Source organism: Vidua chalybeata, chromosome 11 (assembly GCF_026979565.1).
Source record: "Vidua chalybeata isolate OUT-0048 chromosome 11, bVidCha1 merged haplotype, whole genome shotgun sequence".
NCBI lineage: Eukaryota > Metazoa > Chordata > Aves > Passeriformes > Viduidae > Vidua > Vidua chalybeata.
The window spans coordinates 19,441,866-19,458,695 of NC_071540.1; the positions used below are offsets into that span (position 1 = coordinate 19,441,866).

Below are 16,830 nucleotides of genomic sequence, written 5' to 3' on the forward strand. Positions count from 1 at the left end.
AGCAAAATACACCAAAAACAACACAAACCCTGCTTTTCCCTCATTTTCCTTTTCCTTTTCCTTTTCCTTTTCCTTTTCCTTTTCCTTTCCCTTTCCCTTTCCCTTTTCCTTTTCCTTTTCCCTTTTCCTTTCTGCAGCTTTTCCTTTCCTTTCTGCTGCTCTTCCTGCTGAACTGCAGCGCTGCTTTTCCCTGGGATTTTGGGCAGGGAAGGAGAGATCCTTCCCCTGGCTGCCGCCGCCCTCTCCATCCTCATCCTCACCCTCCCAGGGGTGGGGAGGGTGCTGGGACACGCAGTCCCACAGCCGGGCTGGGGGCTGGGAGGGGGGATGTTGGCAGCCCCCCCAGGCGTGTCCCAGGGATGCTGCATCCCAAAGTTTGAGGGTGGAGAAGAACCGAGGGGATGGGCTGGGGTTTCTCTCCTGCTTTCCCAGCTGGTGAGAGAGGTCTCCGTGCTTTTTTCTTCTCCCAGCTCCCATTTTGGGTTTCCTGGTTGCTCCCACCCTCTTCCCTTCAGCAACATCCCCAACACCCCATCCTTGTCCCTCCCCACACCCTTTCCTCCTCAGGGAGAGGCAAAATTAATATCAGGAGCACAGCCAAGAGGAAAACACAGAGCTGAGCCAAGTTATTGAGTTCTTTCCTTGCTGGTTTTCCTTCCCCCCGAGTTTGGGATGCTGGGGAGAGCACAGGGAATGGGCTGGGGTATTCCAGCTTCTCCATGCTCCTGCAGTTGGTTTGAAAATGAGGTTTCTGTCACCTCCTCCCCACAGGACAAATGACAAGCTGTCCTGGCTTCCTAATCCAGGAAATTAAAGGATTTGACTGTAGACCCTGCTGAGCAAATTTCCCCCCTGAAAATCCCAGGGGGGTTTAACCCATGGATGTGACCGATTATCCCTTCAGAGTTGTGACTGAGAAAGTCCCAATTCCTCAGGGTGCTGAGCACCCTAAAATCCCACGGTGGCCATGTCCAGTGCTCAGCCCATTCCAGCATCTGCTGGGACCTACTTTTCAATTTTATTCCCTCTCCAGTCCCCTTTTTCCATGGTGGGCAGCTTCCCCTTGCTGCAGCTCGCTTCCAATCGGGACAGCAGAGCCTCGCTGCCACCACATCCCAAATCCACCCCTGTGTGTCACCCTCTGGGGTCATGGGATGTCACCTGGGGGCTGTTGGGTTTCCCAGTGTGGCCTCAGTGCCACAAAGTGTCCTTGGTGGCTCCGTGACGCTGCTCTCCATGGGCAGCTCCTCGGGATCACATTCCCTCATGGGAAAGAAACAGCTCTGTGGGCTCCAAGCTGGACACAGGGGCTGTCCCCACTGGCAGGAGGGCACCCAGCATCAGGACATCCTTCAAGGAGCTGGGAATGGTGGCAGATCTTCCCAACCCCTCAGTGCTGGGGATGAGCCCTCCAGGGCCGTGGTGGCAGAGCTGAGAGCCAGGGATGGAGCCCGTTCCCAAGGGGAGAGGGGTGGGACAGGGCCAGGAGCCCCTTCCCAAGGACCAGGAGTCCCTTCCCAAGGACCAGGAGCCTTTCCCAAAGGCCAGGAGCCCTTTCCCAAAGGCCAGTAGCCTTTTCCCAAGGAGCAGGAGCCCATTCCCAAAGGCCAGAAGCCTTTTCCCAAGGACCAGGAGCCCATTCCCAAGGACCAGGATCCCATTCCCAAGGACCAGGAGCCCATTCCCAAGGGCCAGGAGCCCTTCCCAAGGACCAGGAGCCCTTTCCCAAGGACCAGGAGCCCTTTCCCAAAGGCCAGGATCCCATTCCCAAGGACCAGGATCCCATTCCCAAGGACCAGGAGCCCTTCCCAAGGACCAGGAGCCCATTCCCAAGGACCAGGATCCCATTCCCAAAGACCAGGAGTCCCTTTCCAAGGACCAGGAGCCCCTTCCCAAGGACCAGGATCCCATTCCCAAGGGCCAGGAGCCCTTTCCCAAAGGCCAGGAGCCCTTTCCCAAAGGCCAGGATCCCATTCCCAAGGACCAGGATCCCATTCCCAAGGACCAGGATCCCATTCCCAAGGACCAGGAGCCCTTCCCAAGGACCAGGAGCCCATTCCCAAGGACCAGGAGCCCATTCCCAAGGACCAGGAGCCCTTCCCAAGGACCAGGAGCCCTCCAGCTGCCGAGTGAGACAAACAGAGGTGGGGCCGAGCCCCGAGTCCCTGTCAGGGCTGTCTCTCATCCCCGTGGCACGGAGGTGAAGCAGAAATGATGAAAGCCCAGATTCTCTCCTGGCAGGGCCGGGCTCCCAGTTTCTTCCCCTGTTTTGAGCTGTTGGCTGCTCGAGTGGAAATTTTCACGGGCTTTGCCTCAGAGGCAGCTCAGAGCTGCAAACCCAGAGCTGTCTGCTGGCCTGGGGTTTGGGGAGCAGGCAGGGACCCCCCAGGATCCCATCCAGGACACCCCATGGGACGCTGGCGTGGGCAGGGTGCAGTGGGGCTGAGCAGGGACCCAGCAGCTCAGGGATGGATTGAGGAGCCTCAGGAAAAGTGGGATTTTGGGGGGTGCAGCTGATTTTGGGGCTCAAACCCCCATGCAGGCAGCTGGGATGAGGGAGGTGGCTCGTTCTGGGTGGGCTCTGAAGTTTGAGGCAGGCAGGAGATGGCAACAGGAAGGATTTATTATTTTCCTCCGCACAGACATCAGGGCTGGGGCCACCACTTGCCACACAAAGGGGTGACAGAGCCCTGGAGGCACCTCCAGCCCCTCTCCCTCCTGCCTGAACCCACCAGGGCTGGGCTAGGGAGGGGGGTTGGGTGATTTGTGCCCCAGGAAGGCAAAGTGAGCAGTCTGGAGAGCAGCCAGACCTCGGTGGGGACAGCGGCCCCAAAGCCACCCTTTCCCAAGGCAAATCCCGGTGTTTGCACTCACCTGCCTCCTGCAGAGCTCCATTCCCAGAGACAGATGGCCAGGCATGAGGCTCCCACTCCAGATGTTTGATTTTCTGGCCAGCTGCAGATAACACCCAGGGCATCATCTCCCTGCACAGCCCATCAGCTCTGTCCTTGCTGGGGGCACGAAGTTAAAAGGAAGGGAAGTCCTGGAAGGGGAATGCAGGAATCTGCCTGGCCCTGCTTATTCCATGTGTTCCTTGGCCAGGGAGATGCTGGGAGCATCCTGGTGCCAGATGTGCCTCTGGGTACCAGCTCCACCTGGCCCAGCCTTCTAAAGTCGATGGAGTTGGATTTTCTTGGCATTTTTTTTGTTCAGCAAAAGCAAAGATAAAATAAAGAAATCCTTTTGGGGTTGGTGGGAATAAGGTGAGCTGGAGACAATCCTGGCATTTGATGCTCTCATCTTTCTCCACTGGGAATGACCCACCTCAGGGATGTGGTTTGAGCTGTTGCTCCCAGAATTTTGGGGACACGGCCCATCCCTGTCCCCGTGAGACTTTGCACCTTTCCACGTTGTGAATTCAGTTCTCCAGCAAAACTCCTTTTGGCCACTCCAAGGCAAGGCACAGGACACAAGGACACAGCCTGGGCTACTTTTTTTTCCCCTTTACTCGGATTAAAAAATGGAATTTGAGTGTAAAATGGCAAAATATTCCTCGGTGAGCTCACTCCCCGTTTGTAACTCCAAAAAGATAAAGGTGGGGAAGGCTCTGGCACAGGTGCCTGGAGCAGTGAGCTAAACAGGACCTGGCTCCAGCCCCGTCCCCATGAGTTTGGGAGACCTTGAGCATTCCATGTCCCAGCTGCCCACGAGCTCTCCCAGCTGCCTTGGGAATGATTTCCCCACTAAGGTGACATTTCCTGCTGTAAAACTACAGGAAACTTGGATTTGGCCTCTTGACCACAACATTCTCCATGCTTCACTCTGATTTGCTTTCTTGGGCAGCAACAAAGACATCGAGGGGATTTTTTGGCCTATGATTAAAGGGTTTGAGTGTTTATTTTCCCTTAATTCTCTCGAGATGTGACTTCCAGAGCCATTTTTTTCGGGGCGTGCCATCACCATTCCATCCGTCCCATGCCATCCCAGCCTCTCCCAACCTTCCCTCCCGCTGGTGGGAGCTTTCCTGCTCCTCCTCAGAGCCCAGGGGTGATCCATCCGTGCTCCCATCCCAAAATCTCCATCTGGAGCTGCCAAGTCTGGCTCTCTCTTTGCTATGCACAGCACCTGCTCCGTGTCTGGCTGCAAAGAGCCCCAGCAGACGTTCGGGGCTGCATTACGTCATGTCAGAGGTCACATTAAGCAGCTTTTTTCCCCCCCCCTTAATTAAGAATTCCAGCCATGGGAGGCGGGAGAGGGGGAAACGGGGAAAAGCAGACGGAGGGAGCGGGCTGGGAAAAATGCCTGCGCTGAGCAGGTAAATGGGAATTTCTCCACAGACAGCTAATTGGTGTGTCTAATATTCCACCCCCTGAGGAGCAGCGCGGTGCCGCTGCCTGCACAAATCACTCACGGCGAGCCTGCTGCAATAACAGGGAAGCCGCGAGAGCTGTGGGAAGAGCCAAGCTGGAATTAGGAGCGGGTTTTATCGGGGCAATAAACGCCAGATAGGGAAAATAACAAACAGGTTGTTAATTGCTGCCATCTCCCCCTTCCCTCGGGGCCGTGTCTAGACAGAGCCTGGCTCCGGGCTGCGCTCATCCCGACCCTCCGCAGAGAGAGGGATGCGGGATGCGGTGCCCGGAGAAGCCCCTGGAATGGGAAAGGGAGGCAGGATGGGCACTGCAGCTGCGCCCTAAATCACAGAGGCTCCCGCAGAGGTGGAAACCAGACAGTCTGCAGTGGTTATTAATAATTCAGTCCCAATTTGTCCCATCTAGGAGAGCATGAAGCCCAGCCAAGCCTCCCCTCCCGGCTGCCCGGAGCAGGCAGAGCCTCCCGGGGCTGTTGCAGCGATCGATGCCACGCTGGCAGGGGTTTGGGAGCTGGGATCGCCTGTCCTGCCCCATCCCGGAGCGATCCCATCTCCTCGGCGGGGCTGCACCAGCGATCCCGGGGCTCCGGGGGCTGGTGAGCGGCAGCGATCCCGCGGGGGCCGGCGCTTTGTGCTCCTCGGTGGATGCTGATCGGGGCTGGATCCTGCCGTGCCACAGGACTGCAAAACAACCCCCGAGGAGCCCACACAGCCGAGGGATTCCCGCTGGGAATCTCCTTTCCCTCACCTCATCCGGCCATCCCTCCCCAGCCTCATGCCAGCCTGGGTTTCCCACATGGGGAGGCCACACTGAAAATCTCCTTTTTCTCCTTCATCCAGCCATCCCTTCCCAGGACAAGGTGCATCCCAAGGCTTTCCTGACCCCGGGGTTTGGATGAGCGAGTCTTAAACGCCCTGCAAATGCTCTCTCTGAATTTTTCCTGAAGTATTTCCTTGCAGCTGGAGTGTCTTTTAATTGAATTTTGCCGTTTGAAAAATACATGAAGCTCTGTAATGGAGGGAGAGAAAACATTCCCTCCTATAGGAAGATAACGATGCATTTAAAGAGGAAAAAAAAAAACAAAAAAAAACAGCCCCAAAGCTGCCTGATGAAGTATTGACCTGGAGACAAAGTGGATCAGATGGAGCCAACCTGGCCCCTTAGGAAAACTTGAGGCTGTTCATTAGGGATGAGCTCACTGCCAGCTTAACTCCATCCTCACCACTCCCAGTGAAGCCTGTGGGGAACGTGCCAATTTCCAGGTTTTCCACGAAAATAGGCACCACGGGGTCCTTTTATGGGGTGGAGAGGGTTTGGGACTTGTTGCGGCCTCGTGGCTGTTGGAGTTGGGATAACGGGAGAGCTCTGGGATGGAGGAGGGCTGAGCATCCCCATCCCTGCACAGGATCCCAAGGGTAAAGCAGGAATTTCATACTTGCCTCAGCCAGGCTTTGGGGTCAGGGAAGCGAGAATTTTGCTTGGAAAAGAACAGCCAGAGCTGCCGTGTGAATTTTGGGAAACAGACCTTCTTTTCCACAAATCTTACCCATAGGATGCTTTTTAACATTCCCAATAATGTGGATTTCTCCCTGTGTTCAGCACAGAGCTCCCCAAGCATGAGTTTGCTCAGTGTCTGCTGCCTGGTTTTTATTGGAATGTGTTTTCCATACAAAAACGCTGGAAAAATAGGAATAAAGGTGGCAAATCCCTCTCCTGGATGGATTCAAACAATGGATGGAGAAGGACTCACCAGTGATCCAGGTTTCTCCAGGTGCCATCCTGGCAATCCCAGGCATCACATTCACAGCTCTGAAACCTTTCTGGGCTTCTGTAAACTTGCTCTAATTTCCAGCCTAATTTTAAAGCACTTTGTCCCACTTGTTCTCCTGCCAAAGCATTCCTGGAACCAAAACACCTCTCAAGCCTCACCTGGTTTGAATTTTGCTTCCTTCCTTCCTGAATCCCTGAGGATTTTGCTGGGAGTTCACCCCTTTTGGGCTAAACTTGCCCCCAGCACCGGCTTTGCAGCAGAACCCTCGGATCCACTCCTTGCTCACCCCAAGCCAGCCCGGAGTCACTGCTGGAATTCCTAAAAAGCCACGTTCTTCCTTGCAAATCAGCTGATTCCAGCTTCTTATAGATTAGCTGGAGCTGATAAACTTGGCATTAGGAAGCAGGCCCAGGTATTATCCCTTCCCCTCTCAGCTCCAGCCAAATCACAGGAGATCCGCAAAGATTTCCGGGAATCTGGTTGGTTGGGATTTTTCCCTGCCTCCTGCCAGCTCCCCTTGCCAGTTTGACCACTTGCCCGCTCATCCTCCGAGAAGAGTGAGTCAGCTTGGCAAAAAATTAATAAATGAAACATTCCAGGCCTGCCCCAGCAGGGAGCCTCTGCCCTGAGACCCAAAACGGGGGCTCAAAAGGCACAAACCATCCCAGCCTTCCCCCCTCTGGCTCTTCCCAATCCCAGTCTTTGCCTGAACACCCTCCCCCAGCTCAGCTTGGGTGGTGAAGTGCACTAAAATCCTGGAATCATGGAATGGTTTGGTTGGAAGGGGCTTAAATCCCATCCATAGCCCCCCTGCCACGGGCAGGGACACCTTCCACTATCCCAGGCTCCTGGATTCATCCCAGCTGCAGGAGGAGGCTGGGGATGCTCAGAGGTGGGAGGAATTAAACAGCTCCTCTTGCATCACTCTTCCCTCCATCCCCTCACGAGCCCACAGGAACAGGATGATCTTTAAGGTCCCTTCCAACCCAAACCATCCCATAATTCGGTTTTATGGGGACGGCCCAGCCTCATTTTCACCGTGGTCTCCAGTTTGGCTTCTCCATCCCGGAAAAAAAAATTATGGCAGCACTTAGGGAAGGAGGAGCAGAGTGATGAGATCAGGCCCTGTGCATGTGTCAGGGAGGAAAAAACCCACTTTTCCAGGGACATAAACTCCAGGCAATTAAGTGGGAATTAAGATTTAGCACACGCCACGAGCAGCAGGCGTGGAGAAAGGAGACAGCTGGTAAATTTAGGACGTGACAAAGTCATGCGAGCACTAACTGGATTACTGGCATTTATTTGGGAATACTTATGGATTTCATTATGCAACGTATGGATCTCCATAATTCTGCTTTTCACTCCTGCCAGCGTCTCAGGGAGCTTTACAAACAATTAATCAGCAGCACTCCAGGGAATCCAGTGTGTCCCATCTTTTCCAGGGAATCCAGTGTGTCCTTCTGCTCTGGGGAATCCAGTGTGTCCCCTTTCCCCAGGGAATCCAGTGTGTTCCATGTGCTCCAGGGAATCCAGTGTGTCCCTCTGCCCCAGGGAATCCAGTGTGTCCCTCTGCCCCAGGGAATCCAGTGTGTTCCATGTGCTCCAGGGAATCCAGTGTGTCCCTCTGCCCCAGGGAATCCAGTGTGTCCCTCTGCCCCAGGGAATCCAGTGTGTCCCATGTGCTCCAGGGAATCCAGTGTGTTCCATGTGCTCCAGGGAATCCAGTGTGTCCCTCTGCCAAGGGAATCCAGTGTGTCCCTCTGCTCCAGGGAATCCAGTGTGTCCATCTTTTCCAGGGAATCCAGTGTGTCCTTCTGCTCTGGGGAATCCAGTGTGTCCCCTTTCCCCAGGGAATCCAGTGTGTTCCATGTGCTCCAGGGAATCCAGTGTGTCCCTCTGCCCCAGGGAATCCAGTGTGTCCCTCTGCCCCAGGGAATCCAGTGTGTCCCATGTGCTCCAGGGAATCCAGTGTGTTCCATGTGCTCCAGGGAATCCAGTGTGTCCCATGTGCTCCAGGGAATCCAGTGTGTTCCATGTGCTCCAGGGAATCCAGTGTGTCCCTCTGCTCCAGGGGAATCCAGTGTGTTCCATGTGCTCCAGGGAGTCCAGTGTGTCCCATCTTTTCCAGGGAATCCAGTGTGTTCCATGTGCTCCAGGGAATCCAGTGTGTCCCTCTGCCAAGGGAATCCAGTGTGTCCCTCTGCTCCAGGGAATCCAGTGTGTCCATCTTTTCCAGGGAATCCAGTGTGTCCCTCTGCTCCAGGGAATCCAGTGTGTCCCTCTGCCCCAGGGAATCCAGTGCTTTCCATCCCTCCTCGAGTGTATTTTGGATCAGAGGTGGCTTCATGGATGGGATTGATTTTTAACCTTTTCTGAGCCAAAGCCCCAGGTTTTCATTTTTTTAATTCCCTGCACTTCCTGGGCCGATCCTGGGGGTGATGGGACGAGCAGACCCAGAAGTCTTTGGAGTGAGTTTTCCAGGGGTGGAAATGCATCCACCCCCCAGGGACGGTGATTTTAATCCATTTAGGTTGGAATTTTTTTCCTGGAAAGGATGGTCAGGCACTGGAACTGCCCAGGGAGGGTTGGAGTGCATCTGGAGGTGTCCCAGGAATTCCTGGAGGTGGCACTCAGAGCTCTGGGCTGGGAACAAGGTGGGCATCGGCCACAGGCTGGATTTGGTGATCCTGGAGCTCTTCTCCACCCTCAATGATCCCGTGATTCCATCAAGGAGGTGCCGAGTGCTGCAGGGAGGAGCAGAGTCTGGGCCATCCCGGAAGGCCAGCCCAGGGTTGGTGGCTCCTCCAGCGTCACCTCCCGCTCTGCCACCACCCCCGAGTGCCCCAGCCCCTTGGAATGCTGCTCCAGCCTCCTTCCCTGGCAGGCAGAGAGGGATGAGTGGCTCCAGCCGCCTCTCCAGGGAGGCTGTGGGGAGCAGAGGGTAATCCTGGCTGCTGAGCAGGGCCAGGTGCTCACAGACGCTGCTAATCCTCAGCTGGGGCCAGCGGGGACCGGGGAAAGTGCTGCAGGGAGGCAGGGACAGCCCCAGCCCTGGCAGCTCCCAGGCCAGGGGATAAATGGATGGAGGAGCTTCAAATCCACGCCCCTGAGAAGCTCCCCTGGAAGATGCCAGAGGTTTGGGGAGCTCGGAGAGGCAGAATCTGAATTTTAACCTCTTTCAGATCCACGTCCCTGAGAACCTCCCCTGGAAGATGCCAGAGGTTTGGGGAGCTCAGAGAGGCAGAATCTGAATTTTAACCTCTGAATTTTAACCTCTTTCAAATCCACGTCCCTGAGAACCTCCCCTGGAAGATGCCAGAGGTTTGGGGAGCTCGGAGAGGCAGAATCTGAATTTTAACCTCCTGGTGGCTCTGATGGTTTAATGCACAGGTTTGATGCCCCAGTGCTTCCCATAGAGCATGCTGGTGCCAAAAATGTGGCTGAGGAGAGACCTGGAGAGGGACTTTGACAGGGCATGGAGGGACGGGACAAGGGGGAATGGCTTGAAGCTGAAAAAGGGTGGATTTAGATGAGATTCCCAATATCTGTGAGGGTGGCACAGGGTGCCCAGAGAAGCTGTGGCTGCCCCTGGATCCCTGGCAGGGTCCAAGGCCAGGCTGGAATAACCTGGACTAGTGGAAGCTGTCCCTGCCCACGGCAGGGGTGGGAATGAGATGGATTTAAAAGTATTTTCCGACCCAAACCATTCCATGATTCCATGAGGAACAGGAGCAGCTTGCACTCCCCTCCCAGCAGTTTGCTGCAGCTCCTCCTTGGGGCATCCCTGCTCCTCCCAAACAAGCAGGGCAGGGATACCTGACAGGGAATGGGCTGTGACACCTCTGTCCCCTCCTCTGACCCCACCTGAGTGCTGGACTCCAGCTGGCCAAAAACCCATTTAAACCCAATTTTTGGGTGCATTAATCACAGAGAACCCTCAGGACCTGCAGCAGCATCACCACAGCCCCTCCACCACCTCCAATAACTCTGGAAAACAGCTCAGATTTGCTTCCAGGGCTGCTCCAAAGCAGCCAATGGCTGGGAATAAAATTTCGATAATAAAATAAATTGATTAAAATAAATTGATTAGAGCAAAGAGACCTGAGCAGCGTCAGGAGTGAGCACAGGTGACAGCACAGCCACACTCACACCCTGTTCCCCAGCCCTGGTGATGCTTCCAAGCAAAGCAGGCACATTCCTGGCCCTGTTTTCCATTTTTAGGAGCCTGTCAGAAATGGCACTCCCTCTCCACGCAGATGTCGAGAAATTAGAGGGAATTCAGAGAGAGGCAGAAAAAAAAATGATTAAAGGAGATGGAGGGCCTGATTTTGGAGGGAAAAGAAATCAGTGGAGTTATTTATAACGCTGCCTGCACCGGGGTGGGAGCAGGAATTTTTGAAAGTGCCTGGATGGCTCGGATAAGGGGAAAAAAGGGGCAAAGCATCCGGAGGATGCTCTCAGAGAAGCTGTAAATCCTGAGTGACGGGATGAAATGCCATCCAAAAAAAGCCTTTGGGGAATCATCAGTGAGTGCAGGGGACAGTTGTTGATCCAGAGGGAAGAAGTGCCCTGATCAAAGTGTGTGAAGGGATGGTGGAGGCGGCTTCAGAGCCGAGCCCCCCGCTCCTACCTCTGCTCCCAGTATTTATTTACATCCAGCATTTTACGCAAAAAGGTGGGGGTGGGCGTGGAAATGTTCTTTTTTTTTTTTTTTTTTTTTTTTTTTTTTTTCCCCCAAAAAAAAAGGGTTTGGTTAAAAAAACCCAACCAAACCAGCTTTAAATTCAACCCTGGAGGCTCGTGGGAGATGCACGGAGAGGCTGCTGGGACGGGGTGGGAAACGGGATGGAGGGACCCTGGGGGAACAAACCTGGATTTCCTGGGTGATTTCCAGGCTGAGCAGCAGCTCATGAAGGTGTTGGAAAACCCCAGCCACCCCCAAGCCATCTCCCCAAAAATTCCCCAGCCAGCCCCAAGCTCTGCCGGCAGCTCCTCCCTCACAGCCAAAGGGTTTTGGAGGAACCTGTGGGGGGAACGTGGGGTTTCCCGTGGCAGGGAGGAGCTGCCTAACGGGGTGCTGGTGTCTCTGTTGCCTTGCAGGACCTCTCACTCCAGGGCCAAGGCGGAGGCGGCCGTGACGGCGGCGCAGAAAGCGCAGGAGGAAGCGCGGATCGCCAGGATCACTGCCAAAGAGTTCTCGCCTTCCTTCCAGCACAGGGAGAACGGTCAGTCCCTGCCAGGCCCTGCCCTCGGAGCCCCAAAACCCCCCAAATTCCCCTGGCTGGAGGCTCAGCCTGTGCCCGCAGCTCCCCATCCCCACCGGAGCTGCTGGAGGGGGAAAGCTCCGTGGAACACCAGGTTTTGGGAGATTTAGGGCAGGGCTGTCAATATCCAACAGTTCCACCCTGTCCGGGGCTTTTTGCCTGGTATTTCCTGTTTTCCCCCAATTTTTTAGTTCAAAGCCCTTGGTGGTTGCACAGGAAGAGCCCAGCAAGGGCTCTGGATGCAAACACAGATGATCCCAGAGGTCACCGCTGACTTTACACCCATGGCTTGTGCAGTTCCTGACTGCTTTGGGAAGTCTGGACCCACTGGGACCTGACCCTTCCCTTGGGCGTGCAAATCAGTCACTGGGAAACCCATATTGGATCCTTTCCCTTTCCTTTCCTTTCCTTTCCTTTCCTTTCCTTTTCCTTTCCTTTCCTTTCCTTTCCTTTCCTTTCCTTTCCTTTCCTTTCCTCTCCTTTCCTTTCCTTTCCTTTCCTTTCCTTTCCTTTCCTTTCCTTTCCTTTCCTTTCCTTTTCCTTTCCTTTCCTTTCCTTTCCTTTCCTTTCCTTTCCTTTCCTTTCCTTTCCTTTCCTTTCCTTCCTTTCCTTTCCTTTCCTTCCTTTCCTTTCCTTTCCTTTCCTTTTCCTTTCCTTTCCTTTCCTTTCCTTTTCCTTTCCTTTCCTTCCTTTCCTTTCCTTTCCTTTCCTTTCCTTCCTTTCCTTCCTTTCCTTTCCTTTCCTTCCTTTCCTTTCCTTTCCTTCCCTCCTTCCCTCTCTCTCTCCCTCTTTCATTTTCGCCATTCCTCCTTGGTTTCTCACATTTTCCCTCATTTTCACCATTCCTCGTTGCTCTCTCACATTTTTCCTCCCCAAAGGCTCGGGGAGGACGGAGCCGAAGCCGAGCCGGGGTCGGGCCGGGGTCTGCAGCCGAGTGGGAGTGGGACGCTCCAAGTCCCCCCAGCAATAATTAACATCATAATTAACGTGCGGCCGGGTTTATTGAGAACTTTTCCAGCCCCGAGCCCTGCTGTCGTTGCTGTCCCCCTCGCAGCTCAGCCAGGATTGCTCACTCGCTCTAATTGCCCCAGGGGCTGCTGCGGGGCCGGGGCTGCTCCCGACCTCGGGGGACCATCGGCTCTGCTGGCCCAGCCCGGCCCGGTGCTCGCCCCACCGAGCTGCGGGGGCGGCCGGGGGCATCCCATGGCTCGGCTTTGGGGGCTGCAGCGACCTGAGCCGGGGCACATCCCCAGCCAGGGCCGCTCCGAGCATCCCCTGCGTCCCCCGCATCTCCCGGAGGCTCAGCCTTGCTCCAAAGCCGCTCATCCCTCCTCCTGCCCAGGGCAGATCGGAGCTTTCTCGCAGGGCTGCGCTCTCCCGAGGGCTTCTCCAGCCCTGAGATGTTCCTCATCTCCATTTCCTCCTGCCAGGAGACTTTGCTGGTTTAGATCACCTCTTGGAAGGGTATTTTTAGGTGATACATTTTTTACTAGCTCCTGGACGCGGCCGTGGCGCTTCACTCGTGCTGGGGTTTGTGTGGTCGGAGCTCTGTCTGGGGGGGTTGTGTGAGCCACGAGAGGGGAGGGGAGGAAGGCGGTTCCACTTAGAGCGAATTAAAAAACAAACACAGCATCCCAGGGAGAGCTGGCAGCGCCTGCGGAGCCGTTCGGGCAGGTCATGGGTGCGAGTGGCTGTGTCACCCACAGACCCCAGCTCAGGCTGGGGACAGCCGGGCCGGGGATGGCGGAGCTGCCGCCACGCTGCGGGCATTGCAGGGGCTCTGCGTGCCCACCTTGCACAGGACCGTGGGTGCTGGGTGTGCCCTTCTTTGACAGGATTGTGGGTGCTGGGTGTGCCCTTCTTTGACAGGATTGTGGGTGCTGGATGTGCCCCCCTTTCACAGGACTGTGGGTGCTGGATGTGTCCTCCATATTCTGAATTGTGGGTGCTGGATTTGCCACCCTTGTACAGGATTTTGGGTGCTGGATTAGTCACCCTTGTACAGAATTGTGGGTGCTGGATGAACCCTCCATATTCTGAATTGTGGGTGCTGGATGTGTCCCCTTTATACAGGATTGTGGGTGCTGGGTGAACCCCCCTATCACAGGATTGTGGGTGCTGGATTTGTCACCCTTGTACAGGATTGTGGGTGCTGGATGTGCCCCTCATATTCACAGTTGTGGGTGCTGGCTGTGCCCCCCTCATTTAGGGTTGTGTGTGCTGGATTTGTCTCCCTTCCACAGGATGTTCCCGACAGGGTGCTCTAAATGCCCTTCCTTGCACGGGATCCTGGGTGCTGGATGTGCCCCCCACATTCAGAATTGTGGGTGCTGGATGTGCTCCCCTTGTTCAGGATCGTGGAGCTGGATTTGTCTCCCTTTCACAGGATTGTGGGTGCTGGATGCACCCCTCATATTCAGAATTGTGGGTGCTGGATTTGTCACCCTTGTAAAGGATTTTGGGTGCTGGATTTGTCACCCTTGTAAAACATTTTGGGTGCTGGATTTGTCACCTTTGTAAAGGATTTTGGGTGCTGGATTTGTCACCCTTGTAAAGGATTTTGGGTGCTGGATTTGTCACCCTTGTAAAAGACTTTGGGTGCTGGATTTGTCACCCTTGTACAGGATTTTGGGTGCTGGATTTGTCACCCTTGTAAAGGATTGTGGGTGCTGGATTTGTCACCCTTGTAAAGGATTTTGGGTGCTGGATTTGTCACCCTTGTAAAAGACTTTGGGTGCTGGATTTGTCACCCTTGTAAAGGATTTTGGGTGCTGGATTTGTCACCCTTGTAAAAGATTTTGGGTGCTGGATTTGTCACCCTTGTACAGGATTTTGGGTGTTGGATTTGTCACCCTTGTACAGGATTTTGGGTGCTGGATGTGCCCCCCTCGTTCAGGACGCTGGGTGCTGGCTGTGCTCCCTTGCAGGGTGCTGCAGGTCCCCAGTGCCACCCACGGCGTGCTGTGGTGGGTGCTGAGTGCCACCCACCCCCTGGGTGCTGGCTGTGCTCCCTTTCCACGGGGTGCTGGGTGCTGGATGGGTTCCTGGCAGGGAGGTGGGTGTGGGTACCACCCACCTGGCACAGCGAGTGCTGGGTGCCCCCCTCGGAGGGGTCTGTGGGTGCTGTGGGACACCACAGAGGAGTTTGTGCCCACCTCAGCATCAGCCCTGGGCAGCTGCAGCTCCTGGAAGGTAAAAACAAAAATATCCCTGTTTCGTATCCTGCATCGCCCTCTCGCCCATGGTTCCCGTGCCCATCAGCCCTGGGCATCTCCAGGTGCCCACCAACCCCAATTCCTGCGCACAGCAGGATCACCCAGGCTTGGGTGGTGCTGCAGAACCGAGACAGCAGCACACGGAGCCAGAGGCTCCCAGATCCCAAACGTGCCTCCTCAGCTTTGGCTTTGAAGCCTCGGGGGCCGGGCTCGGCTGCCTCCATCCCGCTGGAAAATCCACGTTTGGTGCTCTGCATCCTCCTTCGCTCTCACAGCCCTTCTTCCAGGAACATCACGTGCCCCGGCACTAATTTTAGCTCCGGATAATTGTTGCACATCCTCGGGTGCCGAAAGGGCCCCGGTGCATCCGCGGAGTTCCTGCGCAAGGAAACGCCTCCATCCCTGCGGGCTGCGGGGCTGGGGGGCAGCAGCGCTCCAGCTGTGCCCCAGCTGTGCCCCAGCAGCGCCGGTCCTGCTCCTCCCAGAGCCCCAGCCCTCGGGGATTAACCCAGGAAAGGCAGAGTCGCCTGCGGGTTGGTGCTGGGGAAGGTTGGGATGAGGGGGATTCGATGAGGTCCCCCTGGTGTGGCTGTGGGGGAGCAGCTCTGGGGTTTCTTGTCCCCTCTCTGGGGCTCTGGGAACAGCAGCAGTGGGTGTAGCCAGGCTCTGGCTGGTTGTGGGGCTGGACATCAGCTCTGGAGGCCTTGGAGCTGAAGGGAATGCCAGGGAAGCTTGCAACTCCCTGGAATTCCAGCAAAATCTCTGAGCTGGGGAAGATAAAGCCCAAAAACCAGGGACACCCCAAACCTTGGGTGAGCCTGCTCCCACAGGTGGCTTTCCAGCTTTCTCACCTTAAATCCTTTATTCCCTCTGTGCCTCAGCTTCCCATTTGGGATCTTGGAAGGTGGCTGGGACAGGAATGACTGGAAAACAGCCCCAAAAAAATCTTGTCTTTGATCCCGGAGACAGATATTCTGCAGGAAAAGAGAGGTGAACTCCACCTTTCTCCTTCTCAGCAATTTCCCACCAATACCAGGATTTTTCAGGGGCCCTGGATAAACCCCAGGAGATTCAGTCTCCCATACACAAACAGGGAAAAAAATGAAGGCTGGACTATGTGAGTATCATCCCAAAAACTCGAGTCGTTAGGAGACCATTTCCCATAAATTGCTTGGGTAGATTTCCAAGCAGTTTTTTTTTACTATTTCCCGCCCTGCCAGTGCTCCAGTGGGGACTCCAGCATTCCCTGTGTGTATCCCAACCCTGGCAGGGATGAAGGCACATCCCAGCAGCTCCCCAAAAAGATTCAAGAGAGAAAATTACTCAGCAGAAGTGGAGAGGCCCGAGCAGGCGCTCCCGAGCATTTATTTTTAAGCGATGGCACGAAAATTGAGCTCTCCCTTTTCAAGACTTGTTTCTTGTCTCACCATAGCAATCACAATTAGATGCATTTCAGGGGCATTAGGCACTTAATATATTTATCAAATTATTCACCTAATTTAGCATGGCTTTAGCTGGGAACGACTGGAGAGGGGAAAAGGAGAATTAACCACTATTAGCTCGCTTGAAATCGTTTGGTGTTTCATCAGTGATGAACACGTTGGAGGTTTTTGTTCCGTGTTCCTCCAGCAGCAGAAGACAACCAGCCCCTCCTCAAGTGCCCATCCCCAGGGTGCCCCTAGCTGGGAAGTCTCTGAGCTGAAGGAATGAGGAGCCTCCAGTGGGATGAGGAGGATGGGGGGTGGCCCTGAACAACCAGCCCTGTCCTTCCATCCCATCCTGGGGCTGAGCAGGGAAATCTCCACATCCTGCTGGGCTGTGTGGGGCAGGAAAGCTCTTGGATATGAGGTTTGTGGGGTTTTTTTCTTGCACACCTGCCCAGATGTGGCCGTTTCCCTCCTGCAGCTGGCAGATGAAAACTGAGGTGGTTCCCATCCAGGAGGGGAGCGAGGGCTGTTGGTGTGGGGTGATCCCAGTGACACCCAGAGTGATCCCAGTGGCACCCAGGGTGATCCCAGTGTCACCCAGCACACCCAGAGTGATCCCAGTGGCACCCAGGGTGATCCTGGTGACACCCAGCACACTCAGGGTGATCCCAGTGACACCCAGGGTGGTCCCAGTGTCACCCATCACACTCAGGGTGGTCCCAGTGTCACCCAGGGTGGTCCCAGTGTCACCCATCACACTCACAATGGTCCCAATGACAC

At 55.2% G+C, this 16,830-nt stretch overlaps 1 protein-coding gene across 1 annotated transcript in view; it reads left to right on the plus strand.

Annotated features, from left to right (window-relative positions):
* Positions 1–16,830, plus strand: part of JPH3 (junctophilin 3) — a 53,378-nt gene that overhangs the window by 22,716 nt on the left and 13,832 nt on the right. The window contains exon 3 of the mRNA XM_053952590.1: positions 11,245–11,369. Coding sequence (XP_053808565.1) covers positions 11,245–11,369 — 125 coding nt within the window. The remainder of the gene's footprint in view (positions 1–11,244; positions 11,370–16,830) is intronic.